Source organism: Sus scrofa, chromosome 6 (assembly GCF_000003025.6).
Source record: "Sus scrofa isolate TJ Tabasco breed Duroc chromosome 6, Sscrofa11.1, whole genome shotgun sequence".
Taxonomy (NCBI): domain Eukaryota; kingdom Metazoa; phylum Chordata; class Mammalia; order Artiodactyla; family Suidae; genus Sus; species Sus scrofa.
Genome location: NC_010448.4, coordinates 145,337,116 through 145,357,245, shown reverse-complemented (window position 1 = coordinate 145,357,245; position 20,130 = coordinate 145,337,116). Strand labels below are relative to the sequence as shown.

Sequence of the window (20,130 nt, the reverse complement as noted above, 5' to 3'; positions counted from 1 at the left end):
ACATTGCAGTAGAAAAGTTTCCCAGAGAAAGCATATTATTATTATTATTATTTTTGACAATTCTCCAGAGGAAGGCAAGTAAAGGCAAGAGATTAAACCACATTGTACTTTGTTCCCACAAAATACTACTGCATTACCAGTGACTCAAAGAGTCACATTAATTTTTCAGGACTTGTAGTAGCTAAAAAAGAAAAAACAAATGTTAAATCAATGGAACCAAATAAACATGATATTAAATATATATATATATATATATATATATATATATATATATAAGAAGGGGGCCAGAATGTACTTTGCAAAAACTGTTATTTGTAAATAGAGATTTCTGATTCATTCACATTGAGATGGATTATAAATTTGTAGATTTGTGATTACTAAACTAGGTTCAACAGAGACACAGTGTTCCCTGAAATACTAATCATTTTAGACCTTTCATTTGGATTTATTTAATCTTCTTCAGGTCTTATTCCTAATAAACCCCTAAGGTTCTGCAGAATGAAAAACAATTCATAAGTTTCACAATCTCTTTGAGGTTTGCAATCCAGTAATAGAGAATAAAGATTATACTTTTCCATGAGGAAGAAATAATCTATATTAGTGTCCTATTGCTTCTGTAACAAGTTAGTGTACATTTGGCGATTTAAAACAATACAAATGGGAGTTCCCATCGTGGCGCAGCAGAAACGAATCCGACTAGGAACCATGAGGTTGCAGGTTCGATCCCTGGCTTCACTCAGTGGGTTAAAGGATCCAGCGTAGCCATGAGCTGTGGTATAGGTCACAGATGTGGCTTGGATCTGGCATTGCTGTGGCTCTGGCGTAAGCAGGCAGCTGCAGCTCTGATTAGACCCCTAGCCTGGGAACCTCCATATGCATGGGTGTGGCCCTAAAAATACAAAAAACAAAACAAAAAAACCTTTGAAAAATAAAAATAAATAAAAAATAAAACAATACAAATGTATTATCTAGTGTTTCCAGAGACGAGAATTCCAAAATAAGTATCACTGGGCAAAAATCAAGGCATCAGCAGGACTATATTCCTTCTGATGTCTTTTTCAGATTCTAGTAGCTGCCTGTATGTCTTGTCTTGCTGCCCCATCGTCCATCTTCAAAGCCAGAAGCATAGCATCCTCCAACCTCTTTCTCTGACTCTGATTCTCCTGCCTCCTTCTTATAAAGACCCTTGCCAAGCCCTGTCATTTAGGATAATCTCCCCATCTCAAATACCTTTTGCCAGATAAGGTCATCTATCTACAAATTCCAAGATTTTAGGGCATGGACATCTTTGTGGGGTCACTGTTTGTCCTACCATGTCCCTTTATCCATCCACACACTACCAGCAATTGCAATTTTTCCTAGTTATTGTGATTAGATGCAAACAAAAGAAATCAAATCTGGTTCTCTTAAGCAGAAAGGGGATTATCGGAAAGATAGCTGCAAAGTAGTATAACAGCTGGTGAAATGACCACCAGCAGGGTCTAAGAGCCTGTGGAGCAGAACCACAGCCAAAATCGCAGCCTAAGAAGATTCAGGTGAGGCCTCTGTAGCTGGCACTATGGTCACTGCCACTGCCCACTCTGTGCCCTGGCCACTCCACTGGTGCTATCAGCAGACTGTGGATATAGCTGCTACACCCATATTGAATTCTAAGTGATTTCCTGGAGCCGTGTGTCCTGTGGCGAGCGGAGCATCTGATGATTGAGGCTTAGGTCATCTGCTTGTAGCTACTTGCTGGCTCTGGGGAGAGGGAGTCTCTGCTCCACTGAGGTTACCACACTGGGAAGCCCTACCTGCCTCTGACCTACTCTGGGATGCCCGGGAAGAGAAGTTAGTCCTGGTGCTGGGCAACTGAAAAAATGGTAAGCGTCCACCGGACTATTCAGATTCAGGAACAGGTACATGCCTGGCTCAATAGCAAGGATGCACGCTTGAAGACTCCCAAACCACTGGGAAAAACTTGAAAGCTGCTCATTCTTGCACAGAGTTTTGCTGCACTTAGATATCAGACCCTCTCCTCTGTATGGTTCATGTCACTTAGGAAAACACCTAGGTGGCTGCTGCTTTTCACCTTTTCCTTCTCTTTAATAGTATTATCACTATGCACGTATTTCTTACCTTCTTCTCCTTCCATGTACCAAGTACTTACAGCCTAGGAATATAAACAAGAAGATAATCCCTTGAATATGTCTAGGCACGCCCTCCCATCCTTAATACACAAAGAGGACATGGTAACTCATGAGATGATTTCATCGTTTGACTTGTTTTTCAAGGTGCGGTAATGAGTTTGTTTTGATGTGTCGTTTTCTCTTCCCTGGGCTTCTGGTGCCTATTTGATAGGTCTGGCCACTGTCTTTTGCTTTGCCATCTGACATGGACTCAGGTCAGATCTTCACACTTGGCCTAATAATGCTTAATTCCAATCACAGAGCTAAACTGGCTTAGGAAGACAGCACATAAATGCTGTGAAACAGCAGAGATTATTAGAAGAAGGAGAATAGAAAGAAAGAAATCAGAAGAAGATGCTTATGTTATAAGAAAAACAGGAGGAGGAGGAGTTCCCTGATGGCTTAGCTTGTTATGGATCTGGCATTGTCATTGCTGTGGCTCTGGTCACTTCTGTGGCACTGGTTTGATGCCTGGCCCAGGAATTTCTGCAAGCTACAGGCACAGCCAGAAAGAAAGAGAGAGGGAAAGATAAACAGGACAGGAAAAAACCCTTCACTATCTTGAAAAACACACTCTTTGTCTCCTTTAATATGGCTCTTCTTTATTGAATATGTACAAACTTCTGAAAGAAAGGTCTAGAAAGTTCCCTATGTCAGCTTTGGTCGAACCTCTATGATACAGGTTAGTGGTTAGCATGGCTTTGACACCAAGACTAGCTAGGGTAAAAATAAACAAAGGAACCTTATAAATGTCCATACCAGTAATTCCACTTACAGAAACCCAGCCTCAGGAAGCAAGCAGAGCTATGGAAAAGGGACATATGTACAATGACATTTATTTAAAAGCTAATTATAAAAGAATTCGGAAACAATCTAAAAGTCCAGTAATAGCTGCACTAATGCTTATTAAGCTTTTAATTTGTATAAGGTATGGGGCTTTGTATGAACTAACTCATCAAACCTCATGCATGTAGTGCTGCTAATATCCAATTTTACAAATGAGTCACAGAGCAATTTGCCAGGGCCATGCAACTCCAGGTGGTGGAGCTGGGACTTGAACTGAGTTGCACCTGAGTCCAACGCTGGTGTTTGAAACCACCAGGCTATGCCATTTTTTCAATGGGGCGGGGGGTGATTGAATAAGTATAATACAAACATGATGAAATATTAAATAGCCATAAGTATGATGACTTTGAACAATTTTTAATAAAATTTTAAAACGTGGATGACATAATATGGCATTAAAAGAACCACACACAACATTCAGTAAATGATCTCTGCTAGGGTACAGATATATACAAAAGACTGTCAACAACAAACAAACAAACATTGTTTCTAGTTTGAGAACAAATACAAAATTGTATTTTCTGTTTTCATACTCTTCTATACTTTTGAAGCATCCTACAGTTAGCATGTATTTCTTGCATAATCAAGGAAAATAGTTGCTTTTCAGAAGAAAATAACTCTGTGCTGGAAGATCCAAGGGTTGGTGATCAGTGAATTAGCCCAACCATAGTCAACTGCAGTAATTCCAGAGCCCTGCAGGGCCAGGCAACTCTGACACACTGTGGCCAGCGAGCAGGGAGCCCTGGCAAAGTCTCAGGAGGGGAGCACTGCTTGCAGGGCTGAGCTAGCTGCCCCATCTGGAGCCATCCTGCTGCACAAGTGAGATTATTAACTAAAAGGGCCAGAGGCCAGCATAAATTACATGTCTGAACTAGACAGGAATTTTCACTCTTAGACCTCCACCTAGGTGACTTTAGACAAGTGATTTATCTTTCTTATACCTTTGTTTCCTCATCCATAAAATGACGGCAATAGTATTATCTACCTGATTGGGTTGTGGTGGGGATTAAAAGAAAGCAAGTATGTAAAACCTAGCACATTATCTGAAACATAATTAGTATGCAATAAATCACCACTTAAGAATAACAAGGGGGAGTTCCCGTCGTGGCGCAGTGGTTAACAAATCCGACTAGGAACCATGAGGCTGCAAGTTCGGTCCCTGCCCTTGCTCAGTGGGTTAACGATCTGGCGTTGCTGTGAGCTGTGGTGTAGGTTGCAGACGCTGCTCGGATCCTGCGTTGCTGTGGCTCTGGCGTAGGTTGGTGGCTACAGCTCCGATTGGACCCCTAGACTGGGAACCTCCATATGCCGCAGGAGCGGCCGAAGAAATAGCAAAAAGACAAAAAAAAAAAAAAAAAAAAAAAAGAATAACAAGGGGTTCCCACTGTGGCTCAGCAGAAATGAATCTGACTAGTATCTATGAGGACACAGGTCTGATCCCTGGCCTCACTCAGTGGGTGAAGGATCTGGTGTTGCCTTGAGCGGTGGTGTAGGCCAACAGTTACAGCTCCAATTAGACCCTTAGCCTTGGAACCTCCATATGCCGTGAGTGCAGCCCTAAAAAAATGAAAACGAACCAAAAAAAATAACAGAACTTTATCCCACAATAGACATACAGGGAAATGCTGAGACTGATTTGACATTATCCCTAAGGAACAGATGGAATCCATTACGGCTAAAATTAATTCCTTTTGAGCTGATCTGATTAAATTAAGCTGGTATTTGGGGGGCCAAAGAATGTAGTTATGCTATGCTTCTAGTTTTGTCCAGGAATAAGGAACTACATCTTTTTTTTTGTTTGAAAGCACTCTAAATTCCCTGTAAACACACTGTCTTCTGGAATTCTAGTGTCCAATGTCAGTGTGTATGTTAGATAAAAATTCTTACCAAATTAAAGAAGATTTGGGGTTTCTTAAAATACTCAAATATGTGCTTTGAGAGTAACAGACATAATTTAATACTCTGCTTCAGGGAAAGAACTGTCTCTTTATGGACATAATACCACAGACCTTAAATAAATAACAAAAATATGGTAGAGATTTTTTTCTAGCATTTTCAGGCATTTTTTCCAGCATTTTTTTCTAGCATTTCGATGGTCAGAGTTGACATAAGCAATGTTTTCAGTCATAGCAAGTGGGTTAAGGGGATGAGATTAGCAATTTTTCCTCCCTCTCCCTTTTATTTTTCTTGTCAAAATTATTTTCTCCTGCTTTTTTTTCCCTGACTGCTTTTATAATGAAAAATAGTATGATTTAAGAAGGAATGACCTAGCCACTTGGTGGCAGTATGCTGTGAGGAATATAGCCTATAGGGCTTCACACTTAAAAAATTTGGTCATTGAATTTTTCCTCTGACAATTTCGTTTATAATTGTCTTACTTCAGATATCTAATTCTTTGTGAAATTACCTTCTCATAATTAAGAATCTCCTTTTGATGACTTTAATGTAATCTAAATTTAAATGAATATACCTGGATGAGAATCGCTTCTCGGCCTTTTGGCTAAGATCAAGTGAATATACCTGGATGAGGTGACACTCTGATCGCAAAAGGCTCTAAAGGAAGACTGTTTATTCTCTATTAGAGCTAATAAAGCCCTAGTCAGATATAAAATTATTTTTATGTGATGCAAATTAATAACTGAAGTTTCACGGCCAAATAACCACCTGTAGTTTAGACAACAGAATTATATCGACCTTTATTAAAAGTCAACAGCACTATATATTATTTTTAAATAAAAATGCTAATGGGGGCATGGCTGTAATTTTGGAAGTTTACCTAAATTCATTACATCCAAAAAGGCTTGTAGAAGGCACTACAAATGGTAGGCCAAAAAAAATAGTAATTTTAATATAATAAAATATAATAAATAAATAAAATAAATAAAATGAAATAAAAAAATATAATAAAAGTGAAAACAATAATAATAATAATAATAATAATGCAATAAACCCAGGATTTTGCCAAATTGAAAGTTGTGTAACATTTGACTGTAATATTTTTCTTAAAATTTTAAAGTCATGTTCTTGTACACTCCTGCTGGGGCTCCTTGAGAGTGCACATTAGCTTACAAAACACTCATTTAGATGAATAAACCTGGCCCTCGGCCACTGAGAAATAACCATGCTCCCTCAAGGTTTGGTGGAAACACACAGGCCAAAAGGAGACTCGGTGAGGAGCCAGAAAGCATTCCTGATTTGTCACAATTCACAGTAAAACCTTTCCCTCTTGCTGTGAGAGAAGCAAGAATAAAAACACAGGAAAGAACTTTGGGCTTTTCTGATGTTTTCATCTCCTAAAATCCCCTATCCATTGTTCTTAGAAAAATATTCTTCAATTGAGCCCGTGCCTGCACCCAGATCAGCCCTCTTAAAACATTTCCAAAGACCCAGAGGAAGCTTTATGTCAGAACTCCTGTGATATTTTTCTCAAAGAGAGTTGCCCAGGTCACACAGCTCATGATACAAGCCTGTGACATCTCCATAGCAGTTAAGGATGCTTTAGGTGTGATTTCTCCCTGAGCCCCCAAATCATTCTTTTAAATGAAGAATTTGAACCCTGAAAGCAGAATGACTGAATAAATAAGGCTTGGGGCCCTTTGGGGGCACTGAGAGCTTAGACCCATTTTCAGGAATGTCTTCTGTTACCTGGGAGAATCGTGTCCTTGAAGTCACCTCTGGCAGCTTTGAATTACCAGGAGGGAGGAGAGGGGTAAGGAAGCTCCAGGACTCTTTTGAGGTCAGACAGAAAATGAGTTAACTGCCAAGGTGGCTTGCCTCACCCTGGTGAGATGCTTTCATTTGCAGTATCCAAACGGCCCTCACGAGTAGGCAGGGCTGGCCAGCATCCTGGCCAGCAGAAAAGCAGAGGGAAGTCACTGATGGCCTTCTGTGCTTGTGTTATAACATCAAATTGTCTGATAATCAAAACTAAGCTTCTTATATGGAGCTAAGATGGTGCTGATATCATCTGTGCAAAGGCAGATGTGATCTTGGAGGCTCTTAAGGAAACCCAAACTTTATTGCATCATCTACTGGAATGAATCAAGTAGAAACCAGGTGTGTGTGTATGTGTGTCTGTGTCTGTGTGTGTGTGTGGTTTTTCCTGGTTCAGAGAATGAAATAAACTCCTCAGTATTTGCTGCCTAGAAGTCTCATGACATTATTGGACACGTCTTAAAGTTTTACAAACCCTACGTAGTTTTTATTGTCATTTAAAAGTTTCTTCCTTTGGGCTTTACGCAATTTAATAAAAAGAAGAAAAGACATTATATACTATTTTTAAATAAAAATGCTAATGGGGGCATGGCTCACCCACTCCAAGGTTTTTGCTTTTACTTCATCTTTCAAGCCTATTAAAGACATTGGTTTATTTTATTTTTTATTTATTCATTTATTTATTTGGGCCGCTCTAGCGGCATATGGAGGTTCCCACGCTAGAGGTTGAAGCAGAGCTGTAGCCACCCGGCCTACACCAGGGCCACAGCAATGCGGGTTCCGAGCTGTGTCTGCAACCTACACCACAGCTCACAGCAACACTGGATCGTTAACCCACTGGGCAAGGGCAGGGATTGAACCCAAAACCTCATGGTTCCTAGTCGGATATGTTAACCACTAAGCCATGACGGGAACTCCCAACATTGGTTTATTTTAATCATCTCCAAACAAGTGAGGAGACTCTTTTAGGAAATTAGGTAACCTGAATGAAAAATCTAAGAAGCTGATGCTATTTTCTTTTTGTTTAAGTCCCCCAGGTCACAGTGAAATCATTCCAACATGACGCTCAGAATTCTGGGCTTCCGGTTGCTTCCATCTTTAAAGGACACCTTACCTCTGGTAAGAAAGCACTGCTTGGGTTTGTGCGGTGGTCATTACTAATCATTCATTTGAATGCTCCATACGAAAAATTATGTGTCAGGCCTAAGTTTCTTAGTGGCAAAATATGACACATGCATTCCATTGGAAAATAATCAACAAATCTGCTTAAAATTGAATTTAAGGAGTGGTTTAGGTAGATTTTGTCAGCTTTTGCTCTGGATTAGATACATTTTCATTTCAATTGGTGCTAGGCCTCAAAATGTCCTTCTTAAAAACAACACAACAACAACAACAAAACATCATTTGAGTGTCTATTGCCAAAACTCAGCCTCTGTCCACTGGTGCTGAAGAGACAGGAGTTCCTGTTGGGGTTGAGCAGAAACAAATCTGACTAGTATCCGTGAGGATGCAGGTTCGATCCTTGGCCTCACTCAGTGGGTTAAGGATCTGGCATTGCCTTGAGCTATGGTGTAGGTTGCAGACACGGCTCGGATCCTGAGTTGCCATGACTGTGGTGTAGGTCAGTGGCTACAGCTCCGATTGGTTCTGGGAAAGGTTCTGGTGGTCCTCCTCCTTTCTGGAATGAAGAATGCTTCATAACACTTTTCATTTGTTGGGGGTTTGGCTCCACAGAAGAACTCAAAGGTATTGTTATGTATAAACTTCGAGGAGGAACCAGGACCCTGCCCCAAGGCTGCACTACTGTTTCCTGACTGCTCCCCCTGGTCTCCACACCCCACTCCTCCCCTGCTTTGCAACTGTTTGAACATGGAGGCTGAAGCTTATTCCCTAAAAACAAGAAATGGGGGGGCACAGAAAGGCTTGTGTGCTCAGGAGTCCCACATGGTCCTGCTTGGTTTCATGTCTACCATGTACCAGGAGTTTCATATATACCATCTTTTTCAATCTTCAAAATTTTTATCCATCTTCAAAACAACCTGGTGAGATAAGTGTTATATACACTCATATCTGTTTCACAGATAGGAAAATGGGAGCCCAGAGAGGTTGAGGAACTTGTTCAGACCTTGTTTTTCAAATCCGAAAGTCTGTGCTCTCTTATACAAGTCAGCTGCCATTTTATTTGTTACTATGATTCAGTATTTTCCATTGATAAGCATACATAAATATTTGAGGCATAAAAATATATTAGATCAGATTGTACAATGGGCAAATATAGCTCTAAATAAAAATTTCAAATCGAAAAACTTTAGATATAACTATTTCACCACTGACCATGGGTAGAAAATGCGGCAGGAATAGTATAAAAACTTTTACAGGTAATATTGGTATTCTGAGGACTTTTGTTTATTCAAAAAAATATTCTAACAATGGACTACTACTCAGCCCTAAAAAAGAACAAAATAATGCTATTTGCAGCAACATGGATGCAACTAGAGGTTGCCACACTAAGTGAACTAAGTCAGAAAGTGAAAGACAATTACCATATGATGTCAGTTATACGTAGAATCTAAAGTATGGTACAAACAAACCTACCTACAAAACAAACTCACAGACATAGAGAACAGACTTGTGGTTGCCAAGGTGCGGGGGAGGGAGAGGGATGGACTGGGAGTTTGGGGTTAGTAGATGCAAACTATTACATTTAGAATGGACAAACAACAAGGTCCTACTGCCTAGCATAGGGAACTGGAACTATATCCAGTCTCCCAGGACAAATCTCGATGGAAAAGAATATTAAAAAGAATGTGTGTGTGTGTGTGTGTGTGTAACTGAGTCACTTTACTATACAGCAGAAATTAGCACAACACTGTAAATCAACTATATCTTAATTTTTTTAAATTCAACAATATTCTATGTGCTAGGCACTATTCTGAGTATTGGGTAACCAGCAGTGAAAAAAATGAATGAAGCCCCTGTCCCCATGGAGCTTCCATTCCAGATAGACAGGGTGGGTGGGGCAAACAACAAACAAAAAGAGAAAAGCACGGTGACAGTAAGTATTATAAACATGAGCAATGTAAGAGGGCTCTGAATTTGTATTATGTGAATCAATTATGAGCCAAGTGCTTAGGTTCAGGTCAGGTGCCTGATTACAGATGCCCGCACAGATTTACACCTTGATATTTCCGTGGGAATTGTGGAAGCTAGGAACTCATGGCTGCTCTGTTAGAAAGGTATTATTATCTCTATTTCATGGAAGAGGAAACTTGAGCTTCAGCAAGTTCATTATTATGCTCTGAGCTTCCAGAGCTGATAGGCAGCACATCTAATTCGAACCCGTTATCTCAGATATGCTCTCAATCACTCTGTTCTCTTCCTGCACTCCTTTACCTGGCCCCACATTAGCGTGGGGAGTCTCCACCCTCTTCCAGGCTTTAATGGCCAAGAGCATGTGGCAGCCACTACCTCCAGTTAGTGTATTTGAAACTCTCAGCAATAGTATTTTAGTCCTAAGAAAACACTAATTCCATATCCCACTGAGACTTTGGAGTGAAATAAACCATACTGGCTCCTGCCCACCAGTTGGCCTTAGAAGAGGGGCTGGGAGTTCCCGTCGTGGCGCAGTGGTTAACAAATCTGACTAGGAACCATGAGGATGCAGGTTCGATCCCTGGCCTTGCTCAGTGGGTTAAGGATCCGGTGTTGCCGTGGCTCGGATCCTGCGTTGCTGTGGCTCTGGTGTAGGCCGGTGGCTACAGCTCCGATTCGACCCTTAGCCTGGGAACCTCCATATGCTGTAGGAAGCGGCTCTAGAAAAGGCAAAAAGACCAAAAAAAAAAAGAGGGGTTGGATAACCTGAGACCCCCAAGTGTAGAGCAGGTACAGCAAGTAAATAACTAGATCAGGGCCAATACCGTGCCTGAAACATGGTAAGTATTTGATAAGCACTTGCTAAGGCAGAAAAAAGGAGGAAGAAGGATGGAAGGGGCCAATACTCCGCATGGCTCAGCACCTCCCCCAGTGTGATAAGTCATATCTCAGTAATATTCTATATTTGAATGGAAGGTTTTTCATCTACTAGGGAGAAAATGGGATAAGCCTTGTAGCTAACACATATTCTATATAATATATAACACATGTTATATTAATTATTTAAAGATTTCAGGTGATTAATTCCACTGCAAAATTAAACAAAAAAAAAAGCATTGTTGTTAAAATGTCAGTGCGAGATATATGGCAGTCTGGATTTCTCATATATAATTCTAAGTAGAGTGAATATCCTTTTTCAGCAAGAAAAAATTCATGAACAACAAATTTTGAAGAATGGTGACGAGTTGTACATAACTCCTGTCGTGTGCAAAATATTTTTTTAAAAACCCACAAACCTCAGTTGTGATTGTGGCCAGCTTTAGACTCTGTTGCAAGCAACTGGGAATTCTCACTTGTGTCAGAAAAAGCAAATGAGGTGGTTCATCACTAAGCCTTTTTTTTTAATATAAAACATGCAAGCACAAGCTCAGAAAAGTGTCTGATGCTGACCACATTTGCCAGAGACACAATTCTAGAAACCCACCGACATCAGATACACATAGCCCGATTTTCTCAAACACAAGGTCTTGTTGTGCAGTTTGGAAGGACAGTCACGTGACAGCCCAAGGTAAAGGTTGATTTTATTTTCCCCTTCCTTGTTTCCTTTGCGATCAGTGACCTTCATTTGGAGCAGAGTAGAGAGAACAATGATTCTGGCATCACATGGACACACGTGCTTAGCTAAAATTATTTTTCTTTCCTTTCAGACAACAGGCAACAAGACATTGGCCTTTTATTGGGAATGGTCTTCTTTGCCGTTTTGTTGTCAATTCTTTCTTTGATTGGGATATTTAACAGATCGCTCCGAACGGGGTAGGTTTTTGTAGAATTTGTTTTCTGATATAGACCATCTACTTGTACCATCAAAATGTAGTCAACTCAGTGATTTACCAGAGGAGAAAAAAAAAAATCCATCAACATTTGTCTTGAGAGAAAGAAAAAACAAAAGGAACCGTGTGTGTTTAAGGAATACCCACTCTTGCCAAACTCTTTATAAATGTCATTCATTTAATCCCTGAAAGGACCCTTCCAGAAAAGCTCAATGGCCTGTTTTACAGATGGCTTACACAGGCTTAGAGAGGTTAAGTGGTCAGCCCAAGGTCCCCAAACACTAAGCCAGGAGTCCCAAGGCAGCTGATATTAGCTCTGTGTTCTCTCTTTCACCAGGCAGCCGTTTCATTGTGCCCTGACATCCATTTCCAGTGCCTGGATTCTTCACAGGGGTTAAAGTCATAGCCTGCCTCAAGTTCTACCCAAATAAATCCCCTGAATCGGTGTGAGGAGAAGCACAGCAATGTCTGAATTCATCACTTTAATACCAGCTGTGTTAGGGTTCAAATTCAGCCCCAATGCCCTTCTCCTCGGCCTCCTTCAATCAATTTTTTCCCCACAATATATTAGTGAAGATCAATGCCTAGTTATTAAAAAATGAGACTTTGAGGGAAGCCGTGCCTTTGATTCCCTAAATTGTACTAGACGCACTGAGTGCTTCTAATCTATTAATAGAGTTGTTTGATGTGGCAGTCTTCTAGTGCATCCAATGACACACAGAGTTTAACATGCGTTCTTGGCCTAGTTGGCACTGAGTTTCTACTTCTTGCCATCACTTGCTTCATGAGTTAAGTGAATTTCTTTCTTTGAAATGCATCATCAAAATGCAGGAGAAGGATGTAGAATGAGCAATTCTAAATATACAGTACACTAGTGATTTTCTTTTTATTTACATAGGCTTTTTCCTCAGAACTTAAGGATTTAAATTACGTATTAATAAACATAGCATTGGTACCCTTGTGAGGTGGGCAAATTAATATGGAACTTTATTTTAGGTTGTTTTAAAATATACTTGATTATAAAGCCCTTTGAGACATCTTAATGTGCAAACATGTGCAAATATGTGGCATTATCCAAAGATGTCCTATTTAGTGTGACATTTTAAATAATATTAAGATTATTACTGAGTATAACCTAAAGATTCACTTCCTACTGGTAATGACAAATAAAAAGATTTTAAAACATCTTTGCTAATTTAATTATTTTTAAAGAAAGACAGTTCAAGAGGTGCTTCCAATATAAATATCTTACATATAAATGGAGTTGTTTACTATAACTATACATTATTCATAAAAGCCGTTATTTCAGAAACAGAACTGAAAAGCAGATGGCAAAACATTTTTAAGTATAATAAAACCCAGAGTGGGTACACATGTATATGGATGTGTATATATATTATATTATCCATAATATATATACATATGCATATATAATACAGATTTTTTTCCTCACTGAATAAATGAGCATGCTGTATAAAATCTTTTCTGTAATAGCATGAATTTACTAATTTGGTCTAATGTTAAGTACACGAAGTGTGAATGAGTAAATAAGCAGGACAGTTAAACATCGTATAAACATGTGAAAAGAGAAATTATTTTTACCCTACGGTTCAGGGTCAAATTGGACTAGCAAAATCCATGTAGCCATCTTGGTTGCTACTTAAGAAAGGTTCCTAGAGAAGCTGCATGAACAGATAAAGGAGTTTGATCTGTTTGGTACCTTGTTAACATGTAATAATGTACCAGACATCAGTGGAATCTCTTCTAAATTCCTGGTGCAACCTCTTTGCTCAGTTCTTATCTAAATGTAGAAAGTGCTTGGTGCCAAGGGGTAGCTTAGGAGGAGAAGTGGGGTGCTCACGGTCTCTCCCTCTTCTTCCCATCACCCCACCCCAGTGATCCTTGATAAGCACACAGCCTAAGTAAAAATCAGTGTTCCCATCATGCCACACAACTGCCAGGTAACTTCCCCAGCCTCCTACTCCAACTACCTAGGAAGTCCGAACCTTTCACTATCATTTCAACTTTCTTTAGAATCATACCAATTAGAGGAGCCCAAATATTATAGTTTTATTACATGATACTCTCTTCCTTAATACTCCTCTGTAGTTATGGTCACCTTGGAAAGTTTTACAAAATACCTCTTAAGTGTTCCAAACTTTTCCATATGGATACCTCTTGCTTACAATGGATGTCACACTTAACATGTGCACAGTTTCACTTCCTGGGTGGTTCTCCCACTTATCTTGAATCTAGTGTGTTTTGGAATGTTCTGGCTCATTAGAGAGAGACAGAGCAACAGAGAAGGAAATGTGAAGACATTGAGTCAACTTCTCGCATAACTTTTTAAAGAGATGGAAATCTTAGCTCCTGCATCACAAAGTTTTTTATGCTACATTCCATTCTAGTAGATTTCCTAATCTCCTCGATTGCCCGCACCAATCCTCAAGTAAGATGTTTATTCTAATGTGTCATTTCTGTTTTCAGAATTAAAAGAAGACTCTTATTGCTAATACCGAAGTGGCTTTATGAAGACATTCCTAATATGGAGAACAGTCATGTTGTGAAAATGCTACAGGTAATCAAACACCATCAAATATAAATTAAATGGCAGCTGAGCCCAAGAATGCAGCCCAATAATCAGAGTGGAATTTCCATTCGAATAAATGTATGCCTATTTGCATAACTACATAAATAAATGTACATAGAAATAAAATTATACATATTTCAAATCATACTTAAGAGAGATGAGAGAATGGAGTTAGGAGAAGAAAAGAGAGGTGGGAAGAAAAAAAAAAAAAGCTATTCAGAAGAGAAAAGTGAAGTGGAAGATTGAGATCCAGGTTCCAGGTCACTTGGTGGCCAAGCAATTGGTAGGCATCTTCAGGGACAAAAGGAAGCAGCAAGAAAACTCAGTAGGGAGTTCCCATCGTGGCTCAGTGGGAACAAATCTGACTGGCATCCATGAGGATGCAGGTTTGATCCCTGGCCTTGCTCAGTGGCTTGGGGATCCAGCGTTGCCATGAGCTGTGGTGTAGGTCACAGACATGGCTCGGATCTGGCAGTGCTGCAGCTGTGGCATAGGCCAGCGGCTACAGCTCCGACTGGACCCCTAGCCTGGGAGCCTCCATGTGCCACAGAAGTGGCCCTTAAAAAAAAAAAAAAAAAAAAAAAGCTAAAGGAAATCTTAGTAGAATGAGCCTCAGAGAGACAAAGGGACTTCTGATTTACCCAAGACTGGAGAAGCAGGTGGGCACTACCTCACTCCTGAGCCCCAGTAGAATTCAAGAAGATAAACGTGAGGTGTCTGCAGCAGGGGGTGTCACCAGGGGTAGGCCAGTTCCAGTTCAGCAAAAAATAGAGGGGTGCTCTGGGAAGACTGAGGCTGTTGGCGACTTGCTGGTTATGGAGGAGCTGCTGCTGATTATGGAGGAGGGGAAGGAATCTGCTATATGTTCTCCTCTACTTTCTGGCACAAAACCCAGTTGATGGGACAGACACATCCTCCAAAAGCATTGCAATGCGGCGATGTAGTACAGAACAGAAATGAGACCAAACATGATGACGGCATATAGGAAACATATTGAAAGATAGGAAGGAGTTGCTCAGGAGATCCAGCAGACATGCAAAATAGAAAGGACATCATGAGCAAAGGCACAGAGGGGAGAAGAGCATGTTGGGTGCTGCTTTATTGAAGCACCTGATGTGAGGTGTGGCTGGAATAATGCTGGAAGGCAGAGTGGGATCAGGTCACAGAAGGCCTTGTCATGGAACTCAGACTCCATCAGTCATTAGTTTTCAAACAGTCAAAAAAAAAAAAAAAAAATATATATATATATATATTTAGCATGGGTACCCTTTGTTCAAAAGATGTGAGGAAGACAAATATTCGTAAGACAAATAAAAGTGGTTCTCTTTGGAGATCTAGTGAGCCGGCTAATCAACCACTTCCCTAGCCCTGGATCAATCCCTAAGGCCACAGTTCTCAGTCTCAGTGGCATCTCAGAATCCTGATTCCCAGGCCACAACCCAGGATCTCTGGGAGAGGTAGTGCAGGAGGAGATCTAGACATTAGCAGTTTTCCAAGCTTCCCAAGTGATTCCCCGACACAGCCAATGTTGGGAACACTGTTGAGGGATTAAATATTATTGCTAAAGAGAACAAGGTGTCAGTGAGGAGTTTCAGTTATCATAGGTCTGGTCCTAGGAAAGAGGCAGAATGAGAGCATCAGTGAAATGAGCATCATGATGTTTGGGCAAAGTGTCAAGAAGCAAGGACCCTCCGTGCTGACTGTGTAGAAAGTCTGTAACATAGAGCCTGGAATGCACCTGCGGGATGTGACAAGGAGTTGGTGTCCAGGTGTTCAGTCCCATCCAGGTGTTCAGTAGGAAGCAAAGGGAAGGGTAGGAAGTGAGGACTGAGCGTGGAAATATCTTTTGATGATGATGGACTAGAAGGGAAATAAAGAAAGGGGCTCTGCTGCCACCATGGTCAAATCCTGTCAATACTCATGGAATGAATGAATAACAGTAGCTCCAGAGCAGTATGGACACAGAAGTGTGTTTGTACTAAATTGGATGGGCTTGAGAAGGACTAGGTCAAGCAAGACTGTGAAGGGATGAGGCAGAAAGGTTCACCCAGAGCAGGAAGAAGGACTCTTGTCCCTGGCTACTTGAAGAACAGAAAGAGTGGAGATTTGGCTGATTTTGAAGGAGGTCGTGTTGCCATGGAGGGGTGGCCCAGGGCAGCTGAACCCACATACAGAAGGAAGTAATGGTTGACAACTGACTGAAGGGCAAGCGTGTAGTCACCAAACTACAGCTAATAACTACTGTGGTCTTTATATTCATTCCACTTAGTCATTCTGTCTTACTCCCCTACTAGTTATCCTAGGGAACTGGGGCCATTCTGCAGCTCTGAGAATTCCCCTTGACTTCACTGTGACCAGATCCTCTTCTTCCTTTCTTGTCCTCGCTCTGGAACAGTCCCTTTGACTCTCCTGTGTCCTTCACCATGGTCTGACTGCTACCCTCTTCATGCAGCTGCCAGCCTGAAGAGGGCGAAACACCCCCTTCCTTCTGGTTTCCTACAGCATGTCTAGTTCTTCACCCATGACTATGCCCTTCCCAACCCAAACCTTGCCAGAGTCCTGGGGAGGCTGAGCCAAAGAAAATCTGAATGACACTTCATGCTGCTTTATTCAAGGTCTTCCTTCCCCTTCTGGGTCCTGGGATTAGAAGTGAGCCTTAGGGTTTCCTTCAGATGATTTTTTTTTTTGTCTTTTTGCTATTTCTTGGGCCGCTCCCGCGGTATATGGAGGTTCCCAGGCTAGGGGTCAAATCGGAGCTGAAGCCACCGGCCTATGCCAGAGCCACAGCAACGAGGGATCCGAGCCACGTCTGCAACCTACACCACAGCTCACGGCAACGCCGGATCGTTAACCCACTGACCAAGGGCAGGGACCGAACCCGCAACCTCATGGTTCCTAGTCGGATTCGTTAACCACTGCACCACGACGGGAACTCCCAGATGATGTTTTCTGCCCAAAGACTAAGCCGTGGCCTTCTAGTCAGCTCAGGGGTATTCTCTAACAGAACACCACAGAGTGGGTGGCCTCAAGGACCAACATTTCTTTCTCACAATCCTGGAGGCTGGAAAGTCCAAGATCACCAGCAGATTTGGTTCCTGGTGAGAGCTCTTTTGCAGACAGCTGTCTTATTGCTGTATCCTCCCATGGCAGGCAGAGATCAGCTCTCCTGGGTCTTTTCTTAGGAGAACACTAGTCCTCTTGATGAAGGCCCCACCCTCATGACCTGATTACCTCCCAAAGGCCCCACCTCCTAATACCTTCACCGTGGGGATTAGGGCTTCTTCACCTTATGAATTTTGAAGAGACTCAAACATTCTGACCATAACAGGGAGCTGTAACTTTATACCTGTGTTGGGTGGGAGTTATTCGCCTTGGGAAGCCAGCCATCAGCTGGAAGACCTCGAGTCCTTTTCTTAACAGAAGAGTCATCAGGCTGTTATACAAATAAAAACTTTCTTCACTCACCCTCCTGACTGATTATCAGAGACATATCTGAATTGTGAATAGCCACACACCTTCAGAACCAGAGCACGAAGCATTTGTCACAACCTCATTCTCAAATGGAAGCAAAATAGGATTCTCCAGACAACCCCTCCAACATTCTTTATTTAAAGCTCTGTGTTAAGAAATATTCCAACATATTCCAAAATTTTAAAAGGCCCTGAAACAATACATAAGTTAATAGACATGAGAATTCTTTCTCTTTAAAATTTTTAAATCGAGACATGTGCATAAAGCATGGATTATTTTTTTATTATTCCTTTCCTTCGGTCTCTCCTGGCAGAATTTAACAAACACTTGGAATGGAGCAGGATAACGAAAGACAAAAGGAGGAAATCATATGAGAGGAGAAACAATATAAAAAAAAGTGAAGGGGAAAGGAAAGTTGAGGGAATGCAGACAATTCCAGTCCGATTCGATTATCCAGTTGGCCCCCTTTAAATGTCTTTTGTAAAATAAAACAATGTCTTTCCTTCCTAGGAAAAGAGTGAATTTATGAATAATAATTCCAGTAAACAGGTCCTATATGTTGACCCGGTGATTACAGAGATAGAAATCTTTCTCCCAGAAGAAAAACCCATGGGCTACAAGAAGGAAAAGAATACAGGATCCCTAGAGACAAGAAACAGCCTGCAAACATCACTACTCTCCAACACTACAGTTGTGTATATTCCTGATCTCAACACTGGGTATAAACCCCAGATTTCAAATTTTCTCACTGGGGGAAACCATCTCAGCAATAATGATGAAACGGCTTCCTCAACTTTGGAACCACCAGCTGATGCCTTAAACCTGGGCAAGAATGCCAGGTTTAAAAAACATCCTCATTTTGCCTTTTCTGTCTCAAGTATGACTTCGCTAAGCAACACACTATTTCTTGAAGAATTAAGCCTCATTTTAAATCAAGGAGAATGCAGTCCTACAGACTTGCAAAACTCAATAGAGGGGGAAACCACTGTACAGCTTCTAGAAAATGCGTCACCAAATGAAACTATCCCAGAACAGACTCTGCTGCCCGACGAATTTGTCTCCTGCTTGGGGAGAATGAACACAGAGTTGCCATCTATTAATTCTTATTTTCCGCAAAATATTTTGGAAAGTCACTTCAATAGGATTTCTCTCTTAGAGAAGTAGAGCCGTGTAGTCAAAATTAATGTGGGAAATCATCGGCCTTGCAGTCTGAAGATGGATTGCTTCAACACATATTTAATTCTGCACTATTTTTCAAAATTAGAGAATTAATATCCAAAGCTGGAACTTACTTCATGGCCAAAAAGCAGCAGCAATATTAGAGATGCCTTGTATATTTTTAAAAATGTCTTTTTTTTTTTTTTTAACAGCTGTACCTGTGACATGCGGAAGTTCCCAGACTGGGGGCTGAGTTGGAGCTGCAGCTGAAGCCCATGCCACAGCCTTGGCAATACCAGATCCAAGCCACATGTGACCTACACCCACAGCTTGAGGCACGGCTGGATCCTTAACCCACCGAGCAAGGCCAGGGATCAAACCTGCAACCTCATGAAGACTACTTCAGGTCCTTAATCCATGGAGCCACAATGGGAACTCCCAACTATATCTTTTTTTATTTTCCCTCATTGCAAAGCACAAAACAGATCACTCTGTTGTATGAACAGTAAAGCAAAGTATATGGTAGTGAAAGAAATAATGAAAATCTTTAAAATCTAGTATTTGATTTTAATTCTTTAAAATTTAGTATTTGCTTGCAAGAGGAGATGCACGTTTAATTTTCATTGCTTAATATTCTCTTGAGTGGATAAAATATAGCCCACAAACAACAAAATAAGTAAGGGATAGAAACAAAGGAGCAATTAATTACATGTTTGCTGTGTTGTTTTTTTTTCTACTACTCCCTATTCAGGTGTTAAGGATTTGATCTTCCTTATTTTGGACTGAGAGCTGTAAAACAGCGATGTATGGAAATCATGAGATAGTTGCCTTCATTCCGGTTAAGAGTGATGATATTGTTTTCCTGAGGGGTTAGCTGTGTATTAATTATACTACAGTAGATTTTTGAGGCAAAGGATGCAGGATCGACAAGCTGTAATTATTTCTGTTGATTAGATATATATCAGAAAATTATTGCTGGCATTCCTGTTGTGGCTCAGCAGTTAATGACCCTGACTAACATCCATGAGGACACAGATTCAATCCCTGGCCTCACTCAGCAGGTTAAGGATCTGGCATTGCCGTGAGCCTTGGTATAGGTTGAAGACGTGGCTCAGATCTGGCATGGCTGTGGCTGTGGCATAGGCTGGTGGCTACAGCTCTGATTCAACCCCTAGCCTGGGAACCTCCATACATTGCAGGTGCAGCCCCAAAAAGCAAAAAAAAAAAGTTAAAACAGGTACTTTTCCAAATGTAGGATGGC

The 20,130-nt window shown here is 41.0% G+C and overlaps 2 protein-coding genes across 5 annotated transcripts in view; one reads left to right on the top strand and one right to left on the bottom strand.

The window, feature by feature from the left end:
* The window catches only part of IL23R (interleukin 23 receptor), a 64,145-nt gene extending 44,664 nt beyond the window's left edge, over nucleotides 1–19,481 (top strand). The window contains 4 exon segments of one of the 2 annotated variants that reach the window (NM_001137621.1): nucleotides 7,758–7,847; nucleotides 11,528–11,633; nucleotides 14,138–14,228; nucleotides 18,222–19,481. In NM_001137621.1, coding sequence (NP_001131093.1) covers nucleotides 7,758–7,847; nucleotides 11,528–11,633; nucleotides 14,138–14,228; nucleotides 18,222–18,875 — 941 coding nt within the window. In that variant the 3' untranslated portion in view covers nucleotides 18,876–19,481. 2 annotated transcript variants of the gene reach the window in all.
* The window catches only part of C6H1orf141 (chromosome 6 C1orf141 homolog), a 186,979-nt gene that overhangs the window by 149,750 nt on the left and 17,099 nt on the right, over nucleotides 1–20,130 (bottom strand). The gene's annotated exons all lie outside the window — the stretch shown is intronic.